Source organism: Citrus clementina, unplaced genomic scaffold (genome assembly GCF_000493195.1).
Source record: "Citrus clementina cultivar Clemenules unplaced genomic scaffold, Citrus_clementina_v1.0 scaffold_2, whole genome shotgun sequence".
NCBI classification, from domain to species: Eukaryota; Viridiplantae; Streptophyta; class Magnoliopsida; order Sapindales; family Rutaceae; genus Citrus; species Citrus x clementina.
Genome location: NW_006262688.1, coordinates 31,720,941 through 31,740,362, shown reverse-complemented (window position 1 = coordinate 31,740,362; position 19,422 = coordinate 31,720,941). Strand labels below are relative to the sequence as shown.

Below are 19,422 nucleotides of genomic sequence, written 5' to 3'. Positions count from 1 at the left end.
TGATAGCTGTTCGCCTTTATTATTGTAGCAATTGATTTATAACTAGCGCGGAAAGGTTTCACACTTCTGTAGTTCTAATTTGGACAAAGACATTCAAGTCTGGAAGTTAGTAAAGTGATGGGAACATTTCTAAAAGATGCCAATGCCATGTGATTTGTTTTCATGATAGCATGTGAAAAACAACTCTTTTCTTAACTTATATTCCGTGCCAATATGTCCTAGACTTTGTTCTGTTAGGCTTTGGGGAAAATGAGCCTAACCCCACCTTTGCATTCGCATTAAATCATATTCATCTCAACTGCCAAGATGCTCCGAGTAGTCTCATACTCAGGCTAGTGGCCTTGTGCTAGTGGAAGAAAGTGAGGTATTGTATATCACTTGGGTGTGCCCACTAAGGGATGATTTTAGTGAGACGTTTGGACTTTTGGTCTGTGGAGCAAGGAATGCACGGTGAATGTTTTTCAGAATTGTCGTTTTGGAATTTGGAACCATTCCCAATAATTGCGAGTAGCAGAAATGACGGAAGTAGCCTGGAAACAATGGGCCACTGTGATGTCGGTAACCCACACATGTGAGACACATTGCAATATTTGCTGCCCTCTCGTCTCCCAATAGGTCTCGATCAAAAAAAGCTAAAATTTCCGTAAATTTTTCAATTCCCATCTCCCTCATCAATGCAGACAAAGGGAAAGAGGAAGGAAAATTTGAGTTGGGCTCTCTTTTTCTAATTTGTGGGGTTGAGTTGGGTTTTTGATGCCATTAAGTGGGGGCCGTGACTTTTCTTTTGAAGGGATGGGAGGGTGACAATGTAGGGCACTATCAACAATAATAGTTAGTGCCCACGTCCCTCTATTTTATTTTTATTAGATTTTTGGTAGGGAAAGGAGAGTTGTCATTTTTCTTAAATGTACTTTGCATCAAAACTTTTGAAATTGGTCCCATTGCCTGCTGACAGCTGTCTCATCACCCGACCTAAAAGATCCTATCAAATGCGCGTTACCATGTATTCTCTCCGACTAATACTTAAAGTCTACACGCCAATGTGAATTATGAAATGATAAGGTATATATCAAAGGGGTTACCAACATATTTAACACATCTATGTTGTCGCATTCCATTATATTATCTGAGTACCATTAGCTACCTTAATATTTTATTCCCAATTTGACTTCTACTTTTTAACCGACGTGTCATTTATCTACTGAATGATAAAATAATAATAATTTGCGTTTATCATGTAATAGATAATGGTATTAAAACTCTCAAGTGTTAAGATCTGTAGCATTATTCATTGTAGTTTGCGAGTGATTGATGCCTTTTATTATTTTTTTTTTCCACCTCTTTTTTCGTTTTCGTTTCGGATACAATGTGGCTTCGCTGTATATAAGTTTTGTCTCGAGTTCGGTGGATATGTTGACCCGACCCAATGAAACAGTATTCTTGCTGAATCGGGCCCTGTTCAGAGAAAACACAAGTACCTTAGCGATTAGTCTGCTTGGTCCAATATAATTTAACAACAGAGCAATCTCTACAAAATTATTATTATCGATTTGAGTTTGATTATTTGACAGTTGACTCAAACAATACGAGGGTCAACCATATAATCGTCTGGAAGAGAGACAAAAAATAAAACAAACACCAGTTTAATCGATTCATTTTCGAGTTAGTTACTCATCAAATTTCTACATAATTTTTCACAGAAATCGTTTCGTTTATGAAAATTGAAAATGGCTAGGCCCAAACGCCAAACCACGTCCAGCCCATATGATAAACTTGAAAATTACAACAAAAGCCATGAATGAGCATTAAGAAGCTAATTCTATAAGGTCGGTCTAAAGCTAAATAGGGGTTAAAAAAAAATGATAATTCTAAGGGGTCACTAACAGATAAAAAGGCATTTTTGTCGGCACAACAATGAATAACAAAAACATTTCATAATGCACCATTCCACCATAACCATTATCAAAAGAAGATCAAGATTAAATGCGAAAATATGCACCACCATCAACTTTGCAAACTGTGCATATTTCAATTAACATATACAACAACACGCCCTTGGTTGCTGATTGAGACTAGAAAATATTTAGATACTGCTTGGCGCTCAGTAGGCTTATGAGCTACTTCATAAAACTGTTTCCAGTGTTATCACAACCAACCACAGCAAGTGAAATGGGAAGATGGGATCTGTCCTGTTTGGCGAATATATTCTGCTTGGGCTGCAGTTCTTTCGGCATCTCGGCTTTTTCTTGCTTCAGCAGCAGCACGCTTTTCTTCTGATCTTTGCCTTGACATCGAGATCTTTTTCACCATCTTTGCTTGAGCTTGTGCTCTTATTTGTTCCACTTCAGCCTGAAAGAGTTGCATCTATTCTTATTAGACAAATTAGACGAAGCTCTAGTTAACGTATACACCGAATGTTCTGCTTCTGTTGAAATTTCAATGTTTGATTTAAACTGAACTCACCCTTCGACAGTTATTCAAACCATTAACAAATTTTCATTTACATCATCGCCATATACTGGTTAGTAATGGAATTCTTGACTAAATATTTCCAGTGAAAGAGACTCGAAATACCTCTATTCTCCGCATCTCTGCTTCCAGTTTTGCCTTCTGCCGACTTTCCCATGCTTGGATTTTGATTTCTTCGCGCTTGAATCTGAAAAATTAGAAATATTTCTGTCAAATTAAGATGACCATTATAGCAGGGAGTAAGTCATGATATGTTGGTTACTTTCAAGTAAATCCTTTTTTGAATGATGCTCAAAAAGTGTTGTGGTCTACAAATGAAACCTTGCTATGTGTTTAGATTTTTCAGCTTCCTCCCATGCGGCCGCACGTTTTTCATATTCTATCCGCTCAAGCTCCTCCATATCACCATTCTTCTCCGCTGAAGAAGTATTCTTTCCTTGCTCATCTTTACTAGCCCAAGCAGCAATATTCATCTTGCCCAGCTGGACACCAAGAGCCACAATTTCTCTCCTTGTTTTTTCCTTAATTTCTTGCTCTGACAAATCTCTTTTGCTATTTTCCACTGGGTGCTGTAATTCATTAATTCCAGTTTGCTCCATAGGAGTGGATGCTGGGGCCCATCCTCGAGGAGTAGATGGAATTGAAGAAGTTGGGCTTCGGAGTGGAGTGGTTGCACCCACAGGGGTGGCAGTCCTTGAAGGCTCTTGACTAGCCACTGGGGTCATTTCCGTACCCATGTCCCTCATACACACTGATCTTATGGCAGGAACAACTGCAAAATCAAATCGTACATTCAGAAAAATTAATTGCATTAGAAAATATAAAAATCCTACTTTGTTGCCAAACCAATACAAACAAATAGGATTTACACCAATACATTACAGAGTGCCCATACTGCAAGAACAGTTTGCAAAAGGAAATCGAATCAGACATATAATCAATGTATTCTAAATTTCTGGCAACAATTTAAATCTATCCTTGCCCGGCCCTGCTAGACATATTCAAAAAACATAAATACAGAGCACTTTGGATCCCTCTTCTCTTCCCCCCCCCCCCCAAAAAAAAAGAAAAAACAAGGAAAATGTTTTGATATTCAAATTGAAAGGAGTGCAAAGATAATTTGTGAAAAGAATCAACATTGTTGATTCCCATCGAGTGAATTTGAAGCTAATCCAGGGCAATAATCAAGAATCATGCAAATTTATTCAGATAACAACTTTACCTGATTCATTTTCTGATGAACTTTTTGTACAAGGTACATCTGTCTGAATCACTTCCTCCAAATCCTTACTCTGAGTGCAAGAGTCAATCATCGCACTTCCACCGTGGGCTTGATGAGTTCCAGAAGGAACAAAGGAGAACTTCTCCAAAGTGTGTGATGCAGTTTGGCAGAAGTCCACCCGCTTAGTGTCTGCTGCCCGGACAGTTGATGGCTTGTGATCATAAGTTCCATACTCAGGAACAACTCTCACCATATTAGTTGCTGGCAACCTATTAGCCTGATTGTGCAAAGCATTTTTCTTGGCATAATTAGCCTGTATGATTTGCCTATTCATTATCCATTTTTCAGCATCATTCCACTTTGATGGCATAGGTCTTGAGAATGATCTTGCCATGTGATTTTGCATTGATCTTTCCCCTTTATGAAACTCAAAGCTAGATGAACTAGCATTACTATCATAATCAAGATTGTCATCTTCATGCATTCTCATTGGGTGAATTGCACTCAGATTAACACTATCACCTTTTGAGAATTGCTGCATTTTGACTCGACTGACTTCAGTGTTTTCTCTCGGCAATGTTTCATTTGGCTGGAAAGAAGCTTGTTCACCTTGGTTGTGGCCCAAAACTACTTCACCAGCTCCTTTCTCAGAAGCAACTTCTAAGCTTGGAGCTGTGACGACAGGAAAATGTCTAGAAATCAATACCTACACTGCTCAGTGTATAAAATCCTAACAGACTAAGAGAAAACAGTTACATAGAGAGCTTCACTAATGTCAAAAGTGCGTATAGAATGCCCTAAGCTGGATGAAGAAGAGGGTAGTCACTGACCTTGATCATCAAAGCCTCCATTCAATAAGCTGTTCCGGACAAACTCAGAATCGTCAAGCCTGGAAGGAGATGTTCTCGCAGAGTTACTGTTTGATCCATCCTTTTTCCTATTATGATGAGGTCCTATAAGCTTCATCCTAAGCTTGCTAGGAGAAATTATACCCGTCTGCATCCCCACAATAAAAAAGAATAAAATAAGTCATTTAGAAACAAGAACAATATTAAAAAAATATATATATATTGCAAGACGGTGATTCAAAATTTAAACCAAGCATACTCAATAATTACTAATGTCACTTTGGATCATATATATCAACTCCATTAACACCAAATAGATTCTATTATCTCTAATTTCTCATTGAATACTAGACTAACATCACCAAATTTGCATACTTAACAAGTGACTATATTCCAATATAACAAAAACAATAAATTCGTTGTCCCTCAGTCTCACCCTCAGAACCAAATAATTCAGAAAAACTCGAACAAAAAAAAAAAAAAATCCCACTTTACAAAACACAATTGCATAGGACCAGACCCAGCACCCCCATCAACTACAGAGACAATCACCAAAATGAGCATTCTCAGCTAAAAGAAAAAATATATAAATACAAAAAGGGCAAAAAACACGCTAAAATAGTTAAATTTGCGGTAACTCTGATCAAAAGAAAACTTTGTGCCACTCCTGCCTTAGCTTCATGTCACGGGCCGCTCGCACGGGTTGCTGCGCAACGAAACTCATCCCGTGACATTCAGCTCTCATGGAGAGCATTTAGATAAGTTCCAATGTGTGACAAAGAAACCCATAAAAACCAAAATAACCCTCAACTTTAAAAACCGCAAAAAATCGATCGCCATTCATTTCTGCTGCGCTGTTGTTACCTGAGCTTTGTGAATCCTCTCGTACTCCATTAGATCTCTCTCTCTCCTCTCTCTCTCCTCTCTCTCTCTCTCTCTCTCTCTCTCTCTCTCTCTACTTAAATGAAGCAGAGCAAAGAGCCAGAGATACAGAGGAAGATAAAAGCTTTATTTATTTTATTAGAAGCTAAAACTAAAACTAAATCTAAAACTAAAAACAGGTCTCAGGCTTCTTATAATTTGTTAGGAGGAAGAGAGTGTTTGGTAGCCGACAGGTGTAGGAATGTGACCACCTGTTGTTAAGTTATTCAATTGTAATAAAATCATCATCCAGTTTTTCAAGGAAGTTCCCTCTTCTACAGTACCCCACTCTGATCTCGCCACGTCATCTATTTTGACCGCAGTCCACGGTCCCCATCCTACTTGTCTAAATCCTGGTGGGGGCACTGTATTTAATTCGGTGGACGGCGATCTTTTTACATGCACCAGCCGATCAATTGCCGATCATTTTTCAACAAACTGTTTTTAACTATATTTTGATCGAACCTTCAATAGATTTTTTTTTTCTTAAATTTAAATCGCCAGAAGAGATTGGGATGAGCTTCATTCATATCTAATAAAATCTATTTAATTTTTTCGTGTAAAGTTAAAAATGAATCAACAAATTTTCCCATAGAAATTTTGCAAAAGATCATTACTGTAATTCGATTTTTTTTTTTTTTTTGAATTGCGGAAAAGAAAAGAAAAAAAATGAGAAAAGAAATCATGGGAAATGATTAAGGGCAGGCTTTGGAACAGTGATAATGATGAAAAGGTTGAATTTGATTTAGCTGCCTATGCCCTCACATGCGAAAGTAAATGTGTCAATTGTCGTCATCAGTGAATCGATCACAAAAATGAGTGACCAAACTTAAAGAAATTAAATTAAAATAATTTACTTAACATGGAAATTTTGAAAAAGAAAAAGCTGTCGATTGGACCAATCAATTTATTCGTGACTTTAAAATTATCACAAACAAGAAAATATTATTTTCTCCTGCTTTCGCTTCAGAAAATCTGATTGAAATGACTTCCGATAAATCTAGTGAAATGATATTTTGTCTTTATCATTATCCTCTATTTTTTTTTTGTGTGTGTGTATTTTCCTTTTATCAAAAACTAAAAAAATGAGATAAATAAATTAACCTGGAAAAGAACTGCCGCTAATCTCGGCATATATTCTCGATGACGATGACAATAGTCCAAAAACTCCAATTCCTCGCAGATTAGAGGGGATTTGATTGGAGGAATGTTTTGCTAATAAATGGTTTTTTTTTTTTTTAATAATTCAGTGAAGAGAAGAAAATACATTCCTGAAATTTAAGTCAGCAGTCAAAGATAATGAAAGAAAACTCGCAGACCAATGCCTTCTTTTAAATAATTAATAATAAAAAAAAAACAATGAAAATGGGAAATGAATGAATAAGAAAATAGTGTCAGAGTCAGAGAAAGAAGTTCAGAATTCTATAACGTGACCATTCTTCTTGGAATTTTCACCTCTCCCCCTTCCCCTACCCCGTTTAGCTTAGCCCCTCCTATTCGTTGTCCGTTCTCCAATTTTTTTTTCTTCCCAAAATTTTTTAAAAAAATTTAAATTAATTACCATTTTCGTAGAAATTAATGAAGTTACCGATGTTATAAGTTTGAACATTGTTACTAAGAATTATTTTTGGCAATGTTATTAAAATTCTAAAATGTACTTGAGTTTTAAATTTATTTAGATAATTTTTAATCGTTGTTATTTTTATGATAATCATATGTGGGTTGCGGGTTATGAGCCTCTCACACCTAAGTTATGTACTCAACTTAATTGATTAACAACTTACTTTTTGGTTATATGAATTCAAGTCTTAATAAAGGATTCTTTCTCTTCTCGGATATTTAATAATTGAATAAGAATAAATATTTGTATAGTAAATTTATGGATAATGTATATGCATCCTTAGAGGAAATCTAAGTTAATTTGTTTCAATAAATCTCTAATTGTAAATCTATGTATAACTGTCCTTGTATCGTATGAGTATTTAAAAATAAAAATACAAATGTTCTTGTGGGAACTAGGATGCATGCTCGTTATCCTTCAACATGGAATTTTTCTTCCACAATTGTTGCCTGGAGCTGTGGGAATTGAGATCTAAATTCGGTCAAGAGAAATTTAAAAAATACCACTAAATTTTGTCTTGACCAAGTGAGTTTTAGGGTTTTAGAGAATATAAATTCTATATATATATATATATATAGAATTTAGAAAGAAACCGAATCCAAGGAGAAAGCACCTGGAGAAAAAAGAAGATGTATTAAAAATTCTACCCACCAAGAATTTCTGCGGTTGCAAAAACCAAAGTATAATTCTATAAGCACATCAGCACGATCTTATCTCCTCTTGGATTCCAACCAAACCCTAGCTAAAAACTTAGATCAAATCATATGTATTATTGCTATAAGATTAAGGGCTCAAATTCTTTTTAACTCAAACGTGTCTCAGATCTCAATCCTCATATCATTAATCTAAAGTGGCCTCGAATGCTTAATGGCTCTAAACCCAATCAAAATGATTATTTTTGTTTTTATTAATGCAAATAGAATAACATTATCCGATAGCTACTCCATGTCATGAGCTCAAAGCCCCAGGCAAAAGCTACAAGAGGTCCCCAATCTATCCATAATTGCATCATCTTTTCATGTCGTTCGTATCATATTCTTCCCAGTAATCCTTCTTGCATTAAGCTTTCTCAAAAGAATTTAAAATTTACTTAAATTTATGAATCCAAAAACATTCTTTTATGGCAAAAATAATAATCTACATGTCTTCTCATCAATTAATTGTGGGACTCTTGGATTGTGGCTAGGAGCCCTACTCACATGCCATGTTCCCCTTGTCATTCTTTGTTTCTGTAAACATATTTGTATTTATGTCCCTTTTTTTGGTTAATTAGGGTTTGACCCATTTGGTTTTTCTTCTTTCTTTGTCAGCTCATGAATGTGCTTGTATGAACCCAATTGTTTTCTACCCTATATATTTCTTTGACCATATTCTCCACATGGCATGACTAGAAGCCATCGCCTACTTTTTTATTTGCATTAATTGTTTGAATTAGAGTATGAAATTGCGTTATTTCTGTTGATTTCATTGATTAAATCGCACCAACCACTTGTGCGTTTGGTGCATGTGTTTGCGAAGTGATTTTAGTTATGAATCGAAATATTTTTAAATTTGAATACAAGATTTTAACATTAAAAAGGATATAAAACTTTTATCTTTATCATGTTTTTCACAAGTCGCATACAACAGTATCATCTTTACTGAGGTAAGACTTAATTATAGATTAGAACAATTGTTCATAGAGCAAATTCAACTTGTACATTATTAATAATTGTGGTGAATACCTAATTTAGAAATACTTTTTGTCGTCCTAAGTTTTCTTTCCTTTTTACTAATAATAACATCAATACTACAATAATATTTTAACCAGCCATCTCTGCGATTTATAATTTTATTGAAGCAGAAAGACTTAAGGGAAATGGTATGCTCATTTAATAGTATTTTGTCACATTTACTTTTTTTTTCCCCCGAAATCAATTGATCCTAATAATGATTTTAACGTTAAGAGAAAGAATTTAAGACATCAAAACGGCATAATTTCATTGGATATCCCCGTATCTAAATTTTGCTCTTAGTAGATTCAGTCAACATGGATGATAGATTTGATTTAGCTTGAGAAGTTGCTTTTACAGATCCAAAACGTTCCCTTAAAAAGTACAAAATTTTCATGGAAAAACGTTCGGTAGGTACCACTTTTAAAATACGGCGTCCTTTTCAATGAACGAATCAATATCATTATTCCTCATGGCACAGCAAAATTATGTCATTTTCTGCACCTAGATGCCCCTCACATGGCCACCGCTTCCTTTGCTCTTCAATTTTCTTAATTAGCTCTTTTTGTGCCTGTTCGCTGAAATGAAAAACCCAAGATCAAAATTGAAGTGTTGATGTGACCCAGATTTATTTTAGGCAGATTCAATTTCGTAGAATTCCAAAATCAAAAGTGTACTACTATTGCACGCAGAAATTCTTAACAAGTCTTTTTTTCTTCTTTTTGAATTTTTTTGCATGTAGAAATTTTTAATGAGTTGCTCGTGTACATCTCTCCATTTATCACGTCAAAGTGACAGAGTCCGAATACTTTGAAAATCTTCTGAATTGCCATTGCAGTGCCCGTTTTTCATGCATGAATTAATAAACTACTTTTGTCCATATTCCTCTCATTCAAGCTTTTCAAATCTTTTTAGCAACTGATTAAAGATTTCTTTTTTTCTTTTTTTTTTTGGCGCCACATGGATGGTTTTCTAAAACAGCCAGCGGTATCTCAGTTTTAAGCTTAATAACAATGAGAGTGAATTGTACGTAAGAGGGTACTAAGTTGTGTAATTGTCTTGTATTACATATATGATGATCTAATTAATTGATGTTACGTAACACAATTAGGTGACGGCATTAACTAACTTTAATATTAATTGCTGGCTTTTTCTTGATATGGGTCCCTTGCGTTTGCCATTTTTCTTTGCAGTATTTGAAAGTTTTGGCTCCGGAAAGTTTCCCTTTCTGCCTCGCTCAAAGGGTTCAAAGATTGGCAGCATGGGTCAATGATTGTTTAAAAAACTTTTGGACGGATTTATGAGGGTAGATGTTGAACTTCTAGATGTAGATAATTCGAAAATGTTAAAATTATCCTCTTGTGGGTCATTCACTCTATTTTTAAATTTTTCATTATGAGATTCATTCTATACTTTGTTTGTCTCTGGTTTCTTGGTGGCTGCATTTCGGTTTGAGTGTTTGACATACGATAAAATTAGAAGGCTGTTGTGTCAATTGTAGTGTTTGGCTGTATGGTCGGCCGAATTTGTTTTTGTTCAATCCAAATTTTATATAGTGAGTTCCACAAATAGCCCTTCAAAAACCTTGCACTCCTTCGAGGACAAATTCTCTTTTTAGGTTTTTTTTTTTTTCCCCAGCTGATACAGCAAGTTGGTCGCCATTCAATTATCCATTCCCTAAGAATAGCCATTTTTCAGCTAAACTGAGTGAAATTTTGCAGCTGCTTTGAATGAGTTAGGTTTTATAATACGACAGATAACATGACATTAAAGGGGGTAAAAAAAAAAAGGCTAATTGACCATAGCATAGATCTTTTAGCGTCCCGCGCAAAATGAAAAGGAAATGGGGTCACTAATCTTCTTTGAGCAAATACTAATCGGTAGGAACAAAATAAAATCAAACTTTATCACTTAGGATTACAAGAGGCTTTAAGAAGAAGACAGTTCTCTATGGGGATTAGATTTAAGTAACATAAATTTCAAAACTTTTAATGGGGCTTATTTAATAGGGGGATGTATAAAGTCTTTTGTGGGGGTGTCAAAAGCTCAACTCTTTGAATTAAGAGAAGAGCTTTAACACCCCATTAAAATCCTTATAATTCCCCCTTTGAATTTTATTTAAAAAATACTCAGTTTAATTTGTGAGAAATAAACTTATGTATTAAGATTAACCATATTCCATAAATATTCATTAAGAAAAATAGTTCTTTTAAGTTTTTGTTCGTCAAGTACATACAAATCTTAAAATCTTTAATCATTTTTTTTTTCTTTTATTACATAATTATGTCCCTGAAACTCTAAACTCATATGATTTTTTTCAAAAGAAAAAAATATTTTTAATCAAAATGTAAAATATAAATACAAATTATGAAATGGGTGTGTAAAGAATTCGTTAAAAGAATATTTTATTTAATTATTTAATTGAATTCTCATTTAAAATAAGAAATTAATTAATTTATCTTTGGTTATTTAGTTAATTTCAATTAAAAAGGAGTTCTGTGAGGAATTTCGGGGGTGTCAAAAAGGCTTGCTCCTGAAGTAATTAACTTTCTTGGGCTTACGAGGCCAGGCCCAGGGAGCCCTTATAGGATTCTATCGATCTTCCTCGCCGCTGAAAGGAAAAGATAAAGAAGCAAATGGTGACTTGAATTGGGAGCTGAGATTCTTCCGAAAGTAAAAACCGCAAACAAAGACTTATCTATATACATTCTGAACTCACCAAAATCTTTCCTAGAATAGTACATAATTAATTGGCCACCTCTAATGAAAAGCATTCAACACTAAACAAAAGTATCGGCATTAATTTACAACGGAACAAAATTCTAAATCCGATCCGTTCGTCAAATTTGCATCACCTGCCGCTGTTCCTTGCTTTCTCCTTCGCTCGCTAACGTGAGAGCAGGAGAGGTACTATTGCTGTGCCAGCTCAATGCAGCCTCCGTGCTGACGTAAACGACCCGAAAGATGTCGTACTTGATGTCCAGCTTAAATCGGTCGAGATAAGGCACCATTGTTTTCCTGTGGTCTGCGTTGAGTATCCACGAGTAGCAATGTTGGAGCGACTTCCACACGTAGAGGCACGACACCGCCGGCATGTCTTGGAGTTTCAAGCAGACTCCCGAAACGGCGCCTTCCATCTTCCAGAACCGGTCTTTGAATATCGCTAAATTCGCGTACGAGACATCGTTCAAGTCCCCAGCCGTGGACGTTGCAACGTTCAAGCAGATTACGTCACCCGTATAGAATTTCGCAACGCAAGATCCTTCTTTCGATTCCCCCGCGTAGGCATCGACGAATCTGTACTCCACCAGGACACCCTTGTTTGATAAACTCTTTAGCATTTGTAGCTGCAAAGACACACACACACACAAGTGAATATAATTTTTAACAAAATTTATTATTATCTTAAGATTACATATCCGACGTAACTCACCAGCGATGAAATCAACATTTCTTTGTTTTCACGCGATCTTTTCATCCATGCCGCATACCAAATGATCTGAAGAGCATAAAAATCAAGTTAAAATGTAAAGGAGTTGAAAATGAATACAAACAAATTAAATAAATAAAAAAAAAAAGTGGGGAAAGTAATTAAGAAGTGACTGACCAGATTGCCGTGGATGCTCCGGAAGATAGAGCTGTTAACACAACCGAGAGTCTCGGTGCAAGCTGAAAAAACTTTTAAGGCGTCGACGAGTTCTTCAACCAACACCACCGTCGGCCTGAAGACAAAAAAGCTTATGTCCAAGTTCCTGTTGTTAAAAGGCACAAAGCACGCCATCTTTTTGTTCTGCTCCGTTTCCTGTTTCTGTATCTCAATAAATGAACTCAACGGAGCAAGAGAAGAAAAGAAGCAATTGGATTCCTGAACCTTCTATGTCAATTTTCTTGGTCATCCTTGGCCACTTGAGTTTTTAGTAATAATTAAAGATTTAAATTATAAGAATCTTGAAAGATTTTGGAATCAGACAATACATGTTATCAGCCCTGAATTTTGACCGTTTCTAGATAGAGTTAGGATAGCAGCCAATCTTCAAAACGTTAGATGAAGGAAATATTATGCGGGTCTTAAAAACTGATAGAAAAATTATGTTATTAGCTGTCGTCGGCCTCTTAGAAGACAATTTTCTATATTTATTATTACTAATCACCCTCGTCCAAATATGACTTTTTTTTTTTTTAATAATAGACAAAATTTAATTCTAAGGATGCATGCGAGAGTTACAGGAAACACTAGTCAATTATTCAACATTCAGTAAATGTGTTACTATCTCGTGGCAATTTTGTTTTGTGCGGAATAACACAATTCAAATATCTGCACCTGGTGATAAGCTTCCGTGTTTGGAATTAAATATTTATTTAATAAGACGAAAAATTTCCAAACGTAACATTTGAAAACTTAGGACATGTTTGGGATTGGGATTGCATTGATTCGTAATGAATTATTATTGTGGCAGCATTAATTGCGTGAGGCAAATAATTTCGAATACGAACATATGGGTTGTCTGAGCCGACAATGTTGCCGGAGGAAATTAACGGCAACGATAGTACCGTGTTTTATTTTTCAATAAAAAGTTTTAAAATATAAATAAATTAATTTATTTTTGTTTAGGACATATTTGGAATATAATTTTAAGATGAGGATAATTTGGTATTAGATATTATTAAATTAGATTCTAAGAAAAAAATGATTTTCAAAAACTGCTCCCAACAAGTCTTAGTGTTTAATACAAAAATAGATTATTCTAAAATCAGATTTTCAAATAATCAATTTTAAAATGTGTTTGGTAAACACTTCTTGGTATTAAATTGCCTTTTAATGACTTAGCTCAAATTTCATAATCGAACACTAAATATTATTCTTTTGGGCGTTTCAGATCAAAATTTTACAATAAATGAAATTCTGCAACAGCTGGTTAAGCGTGGACATGAGATATAATCACTCGTCGTAGTAGCCAAAAGTCGACACTCCCTATAAGAAATTATTGAACTAATTTCTCAACTAAATAGAAATATTTTACAAGTGTCTCTATAATGGTTAAGAAGCCGATGAAAGTTAAACTTACGAATGCTGATGGTAAAAACCATTAAACGCCGACGAAAGTTGAACTTATCGAATGCTGATGGTAAAAACCATTAAACTTGAACTAATTTATATATCTTTAGCTTTTACTTCATCGACCCTACGTTAACTTGCTTAAACAAAAATGAAAAAAATAAATAAATAAATAAAAGGCATTTGAGTCAATTTTTCGGGGGCCCAGTAAGACCAGAAAAAGCAACTAAGTAGGAAGAACTAGCTTATTATGCAGCATCATTGCTTTCATTGCCATTTAAAGCTGAAAATTTCATTTTTAACTCGACAGCAATCATGAACTGAAGTGTGTGATGATTGCTTTACATAATTTTACGAGGTAAAAGCTGAAAAACTAATTAGAATACTATGTTTTGTATGCCCGTATAATAAACCTAAAATGGCATCTACTTCAACGAGGATCCTGATTCCATCTTTAGACAGAGACCATTGGCATAGGAGATAAGTATAGTGTATTCTCATCCAGTATTTTTAGCAGAAATGAGTTCTAAAGGTGCAGGCTTACCTCATCATAGATCTATGGGTATTCTCAAACCATCATGTGAAAGTTGCACTGGAATTCCTTCCCTATATACAAGCAAAACTCGTAACATCAATTTGTTTTGCCAACATCCTTACAAAAACAGTGAATGATCTCAGCTAAATTATTAAAAGGAATTGTAAAACTGCATCTACCTTTTGGACCATTCAGCAAGAAACTCGTTGTCCTTGTGGTGATCAAACTCATGAGTCATTCCAATTAAAAGAGCTTGTTTAGGACACAACCTTTTCACAGCTTCAAGAGTCTGCAAAAATACTAGTCAATGGCTCTAGCAGCATTCAAAATCCAAGAGTTAGCATGAATAACAGACCAAGTGAAAACACCTGAGGGAAGCAGAAGTGAGTATTGTGGCAGCCATCCTGGAAAGAGGAAAATGAAGCAGAACATGTAAATGATTAATTCCTGGAAAATCATGAGAAACTGAAGTGCAAAGAGTTAATGTAAAGGCAAATCATATGCCAGCAATTTACACACACACACACCCGGAGGTGAAAATACAGCTAATAGAGGTTTGTCAATTGTACATAATAACAACTGTACTAAATTTTGTTATGAAAAATCCTTACTCCCAAACTATGGGTTTTTTTTAAAAAAAATAACAATCAAGGTTCTCAAATCCATTTATTTCGGGAAGAAATAACTAGCGATGGAAATAGTAGCTCTGAAAATGATGGTGTCCTGCTGTGCTGCCACAGTTCAATGACTGTAATGAAGAAATTGGTGGCATTATTTACCTTAAAGGGGTGAAATACTATACTTGAAAGCCACGAAAGGAAAAAGCATTTTGTTATATCTATCGACTATAATGAAGAACTCGGTGATGATAGTATCATAATGAATTGGGACTCTTAGCTTCACAACCGCATAAGAAAAAGCATTTTCATATGTTAATTTCTCTTCCTAAAATGCTAATTCACAACATCAGTTCAACATTCACATGGCAAGATATCAATATTTCCACATATAGTTTTATGACTAATATGAGCATTTGTGTCAATCTAGAAACAGGTCTGATTGTTTTTGTAGATGATCGTGATATCATAATCTTTGTACATAGACGAGTCTTTCTAAAAAAAAAAAAAAATTGAATATATACTTATGGAACTGCCCAAAAATCCAAAACATAAAATACTGGGCCAGAAATATCCTTAAAAGGTACTCAGAAAGGGAAATCCAAAATATCCTTAACAATACCCACTGACCTTGTATAATGTATCCAGGATAAGAAGATCCAATTGTCCAGCCCCACTTTTTGAAATAACTGCAAAACCATATTTTCGGCATGAAACAATAACTAGAAAGGAAACTACAATCTATGAAAATTAATCTTCACATTAATATAGTGTATGTGCGAGCGCATAGTTTTTCTCTAGATCGGTGCCTAAATTTTTTAAAATGCAAATTCAGGGTTTTACATCGTTGTAAACTGGTTTTTCAATAGCTTATAATGTTGTAAAACCCCAAATTTGCATTTTAAAAAAGGAGGGCAGTGCACCTGAGAATGATTATATATATAAATGTTCCAATAAGGGATCTCTTATTAGATAATGACTCTAAATATATATATATAGAGAGAGAGAGAGAGAGAGAGAATAATTTTACGATAAGAAGATCTCTTACTTTAATAAAATAAGGACAAGCTGAAAGATAATAAGACACAGATTTCATTCACATACAAGGTTCAGAGCAAAAAAAAAATTCTAACAGCAGTAGTTCTATACAATTTCAACTAAGAAAATGGAATTAAAAATATAACAATTCCCTCAACAGAACAGGTGGATTTACAACCAAAGATGAAAAACAAGAGTTCATCAGCCACAGACATGTGTAAATAAAAAAATGGAATGACAATTTATAGCTATAATAACCCATTGATGTGTGTTAAGGAAGTTACGCATAGTTCCTTACAGTATGGATATTACTTAAGGAATCTGAGTAACCTGATTAATAGGATACAACAAGGACAAAAATAAGATCTAGAACATAGACAAAGAAAGAAGATTTGTGAATTTCAAGGAGTCAGTTGGAAATGGGCAATTCAATTTTAAGGCACTCCAGAATCTGTAACACAATAATCTTTCATACAAGGTTTTAATATCTGTAAACAATAAAGTCTGCAGCATGGCAATAGAATAGGTTTGTTTTCTAAACCAAGCTTCCTGAATATCTTGAACCAAATTCTGCAAAGTCAAAGGCTGGAAAGCAACTAGATTATCATCAGGTTGGAAAAAGCAGAACCAGAAAGGAACTAAATCAACACTCACCATACTCTGTGGTTGGAGGAATGCGTGAGACATCAGATATATATGCAACTCTACATTTTTCACCAAAGAGAAAACCCAAACAGACGTAATCTTCTCCATGCATCACCTGCATTCAAAACAAAAGAAGTAAGAGCTATGATGTAAACAAATAGTACGTGATATTTACCATAAAGAAGAGAAAGTTGGGTAAGTAACTGGCAAAGGAACAAATTTTAAGCCTGACACAACAAATGGCTTATCACAGTCTTCCTCAATTATCTTCCAGTCAAGCTGTGCTACTCGTCTCACTTCTTGGCCTTCTTTAAGTTTCTTCTGAACCAGGTATGGGAATTTCGTTGAGATACTGTTTCAAAGATCCAACACAAACAAACTGATAAACATTAAGTACTTCATGGGTCATCATTTAAAATAAATGAGTCATTGCCCAAAATGCCAAATATCAAGCTACATTAGTTTATCAAAAACAATTCTCCATGCTGTAATGTCCAAAACTTAAATTCCATGTTCTGCTCATAACTATGCTCATACCATTAAAAAACCAGCCAAGTTCCAGAAATATTTAGATCTTAGAGTAGCAAACTGGGGATATTGGCTGTGCAAGTATCTACATATTGTATAAACAATTGGATAAAAATCTAAGAAGAGTTTAGGTATCTTCCTGTGAATCACGAAAGGCAAATAGGTTTCTGTCTATTACCCAAAAAGGTTCGCAAAGCTGTCTAGGGATAAGAAAACATGAGGCTAGAGAGTAAAAGGGCGAGAAATCAAGTCAGCCCATTGATCATTGGGACTGTTGCGATTACTGCACACACTACAATTATAACCTTCGCAACAATAGCACAAGCAGGTGAATTACATGCTTCAGAAAAACTTACAGGAGAAGAACAATAAGCAAGTCAACCCCAATACAGAAATGGAGAAGAACAATAAGCAAGTCAACCCCAATACAGAAATAAGTACCTCTCCATTGCAAACTGACTTAAGAAAATAGGAGTGGGATCGATGTCATTTGTAGCACTATAGGGTTGCACAGCACGTATATCATCCAGACCAAGAACTGCATCAGCATGTTCATGGGTCAAAATTATCTGCATTCGATACAAAAATGAGTTATAAACTTCAGTCGTAATAGCAAGCTGAGAACATTAGTTTATTAAAAAAAAAAAAAATTCCTTAGGACAAAGTGGGGTGAGAAAAGCCAGGGATTTCCTATTTAACTATATACAATTCCTAAATTTTCAAATTTAGTCATTTCAGTTCATCGAACTTGATGATTATTTTATTTGTTCATTAACGTTGTAAAAGCAGATTCATAAAGAAGATTGACAGCAAAGACGTTAAAAACTGACTCACAGAATCAACACGAGGAATCTTGTGGAAAGTAAACCAGCGAAGAATTTGTTCCCTGAATGTCTTGCCGACATCGATTAATATGTAGCTGTGTTTACCATCACCCTCACAATGATCAATTAGTAGAGACGTATTACACCTGAAAATCCAAAATGCAACAATTAAATAATTGCATTTTCATTTTATTCACATAATTATTCTTATCTTGCGGACGGATCATCTAAGTGAATTCAATGTAATGGAATCACGTGATCTCATCAAACTTAACTGGATTCAGAAAAAAAGAACTAATGTGAAATACATGTGATCTTAATTTTGGAAATAATAAAAAAAAAAGTGAAGAATTTGGAGAAATAAAAACCTGTAGTTAGGATTTAGGTTGGGGGGAATTGACAAGGCGGGAAAGCAGACTTGGCAGGGCGGATCGGAGGGCTGGAGCAGGCACATTGTGTTTGGGAGGGCGCTCGAGCATCCGGTCCCCAGAAATATCAAAGCCGATCCGCCCTGTTCGGAAACGGCGCCGTTCCCGTTTTCGGCTAAAATTGAATTGTGATTCTCCATTCTGTAAATTACGAGTAGTATTGAATGGAGTGAATATTACGTCCGTTTGTTTCACTTTGTTTATGGTATGGTGGAAAAAACATAATAAAGTGGCTGGCTTCCTTGGAAAATTTGAAAAGAGAGCTGCGTAAGGGAAACGTGGAAGGGAATTTCGTGGGAATATTATTATTTATTTATTTATATCGTTTTTGTAATTTATTATAACTTATAATTAAATTTTTTTAGTATAAAAGTAAATTATAAATAACGGGAGTAACTCCAGGGCGGATGAATAAATTTTACCCGTAAATTACAAATATGACCTTAAAAGACCCTTGTTCACATTGTAAAGACTGGAGAGATCTCGTTTAGCTTCCCCGGTGTGCTCGCCTGGCCCCAGGATAAGTAACTGTTTTGGCGGCTAACTGACACACTTCGGAGTTCTGAGTTCACTTTTGAGTGAGTCTTGTCTTACCAAAAAACGAAAGAATATGTCACTGGTATAATTCATTGACGACAGAACATTTTTTTACTTTTCCTTTTTTTAATAATAATTTTTAAAAACATATTGTTTTCCAATTTTTAATGTGGGAAAATTCCTCGAATTTTCAACCTTTACAAACGTACAAAGACTATTAACAGTTAAATAAAAAAAGAAGAATATTAACAGTTGAATTAATTTGTAAATTGAAGAAACAAATCAACAATCATTAAAGTCAGTTATTTTGTAATTAAAGAAAAATATTAATTTTTTTTAACACTGATATTAGAATTAGACTATAATTCAATCATAATTTATATTAAATCTTATGAAAATGTGTCCATATTTTTTATCCTTA

General features: G+C 34.8%; 2 protein-coding genes across 4 annotated transcripts; both read right to left on the bottom strand.

Moving 5' to 3' along the window:
• Positions 1-1,930: 1,930 nt before the first annotated feature.
• LOC18052303 lies at positions 1,931-5,649 on the bottom strand. 2 transcript variants are annotated; one of them, XM_024191100.1, is made up of 6 exons: positions 5,351-5,649; positions 4,522-4,687; positions 3,692-4,363; positions 2,791-3,241; positions 2,575-2,656; positions 1,931-2,349 (listed from the first exon to the last, which is right to left on the bottom strand). In XM_024191100.1, exons 1-6 carry the CDS (start codon positions 5,381-5,383, stop codon positions 2,146-2,148), a joined length of 1,608 nt encoding a protein of 535 aa, XP_024046868.1. In that variant the 5' UTR covers positions 5,384-5,649; the 3' UTR covers positions 1,931-2,145. The 2 variants fall into 2 exon arrangements, with proteins under 2 accessions (XP_024046868.1, XP_006448967.1); XM_006448904.2 differs by having other exon boundaries at positions 5,404-5,649.
• Positions 5,650-11,467: 5,818 nt separating this feature from the next.
• Positions 11,468-18,738, bottom strand: LOC18052301 (putative hydrolase C777.06c). Of its 2 annotated transcripts, XR_002907127.1 has the most exons (12): positions 18,405-18,738; positions 18,047-18,182; positions 17,654-17,781; positions 16,889-17,036; positions 16,694-16,799; positions 15,632-15,690; positions 14,753-14,788; positions 14,564-14,673; positions 14,394-14,455; positions 12,401-12,601; positions 12,227-12,292; positions 11,468-12,140 (listed from the first exon to the last, which is right to left on the bottom strand). XR_002907127.1 is itself a non-coding variant. In XM_006448902.2 (9 exons), the coding sequence occupies exons 1-9, from the start codon at positions 18,602-18,604 to the stop codon at positions 14,398-14,400; spliced, it is 981 nt and encodes a 326-aa protein (XP_006448965.1). In that variant the 5' UTR covers positions 18,605-18,738; the 3' UTR covers positions 14,113-14,397. The 2 variants fall into 2 exon arrangements, 1 of the variants encoding a protein (XP_006448965.1); XM_006448902.2 differs by lacking the exons at positions 11,468-12,140; positions 12,227-12,292; positions 12,401-12,601 and having other exon boundaries at positions 14,113-14,455.
• Positions 18,739-19,422: the final 684 nt, after the last annotated feature.

Coding starts and splice junctions, on each gene's coding strand:
- LOC18052303 (XM_024191100.1), bottom strand. CDS start 5,383: ATGAATGGCGATCGATTTTTTGCGGTTTTTAAA. Junction 4,688..5,350: donor GATTTTTTGCGGTTTTTAAA/GTTGAGGGTTAT, acceptor GTGGGGATGCAG/ACGGGTATAATTTCTCCTAG. Junction 3,242..3,691: donor TTCATCAGAAAATGAATCAG/GTAAAGTTGTTA, acceptor TTGATTTTGCAG/TTGTTCCTGCCATAAGATCA.
- LOC18052301 (XM_006448902.2), bottom strand. CDS start 18,604: ATGGAGAATCACAATTCAATTTTAGCCGAAAACGGGAACGGCGCCGTT. Junction 17,782..18,046: donor AGATTCCTCGTGTTGATTCT/GTGAGTCAGTTT, acceptor TATCGAATGCAG/ATAATTTTGACCCATGAACA. Junction 14,456..14,563: donor CTTGCTGAATGGTCCAAAAG/GTAGATGCAGTT, acceptor GCTTGTATATAG/GGAAGGAATTCCAGTGCAAC.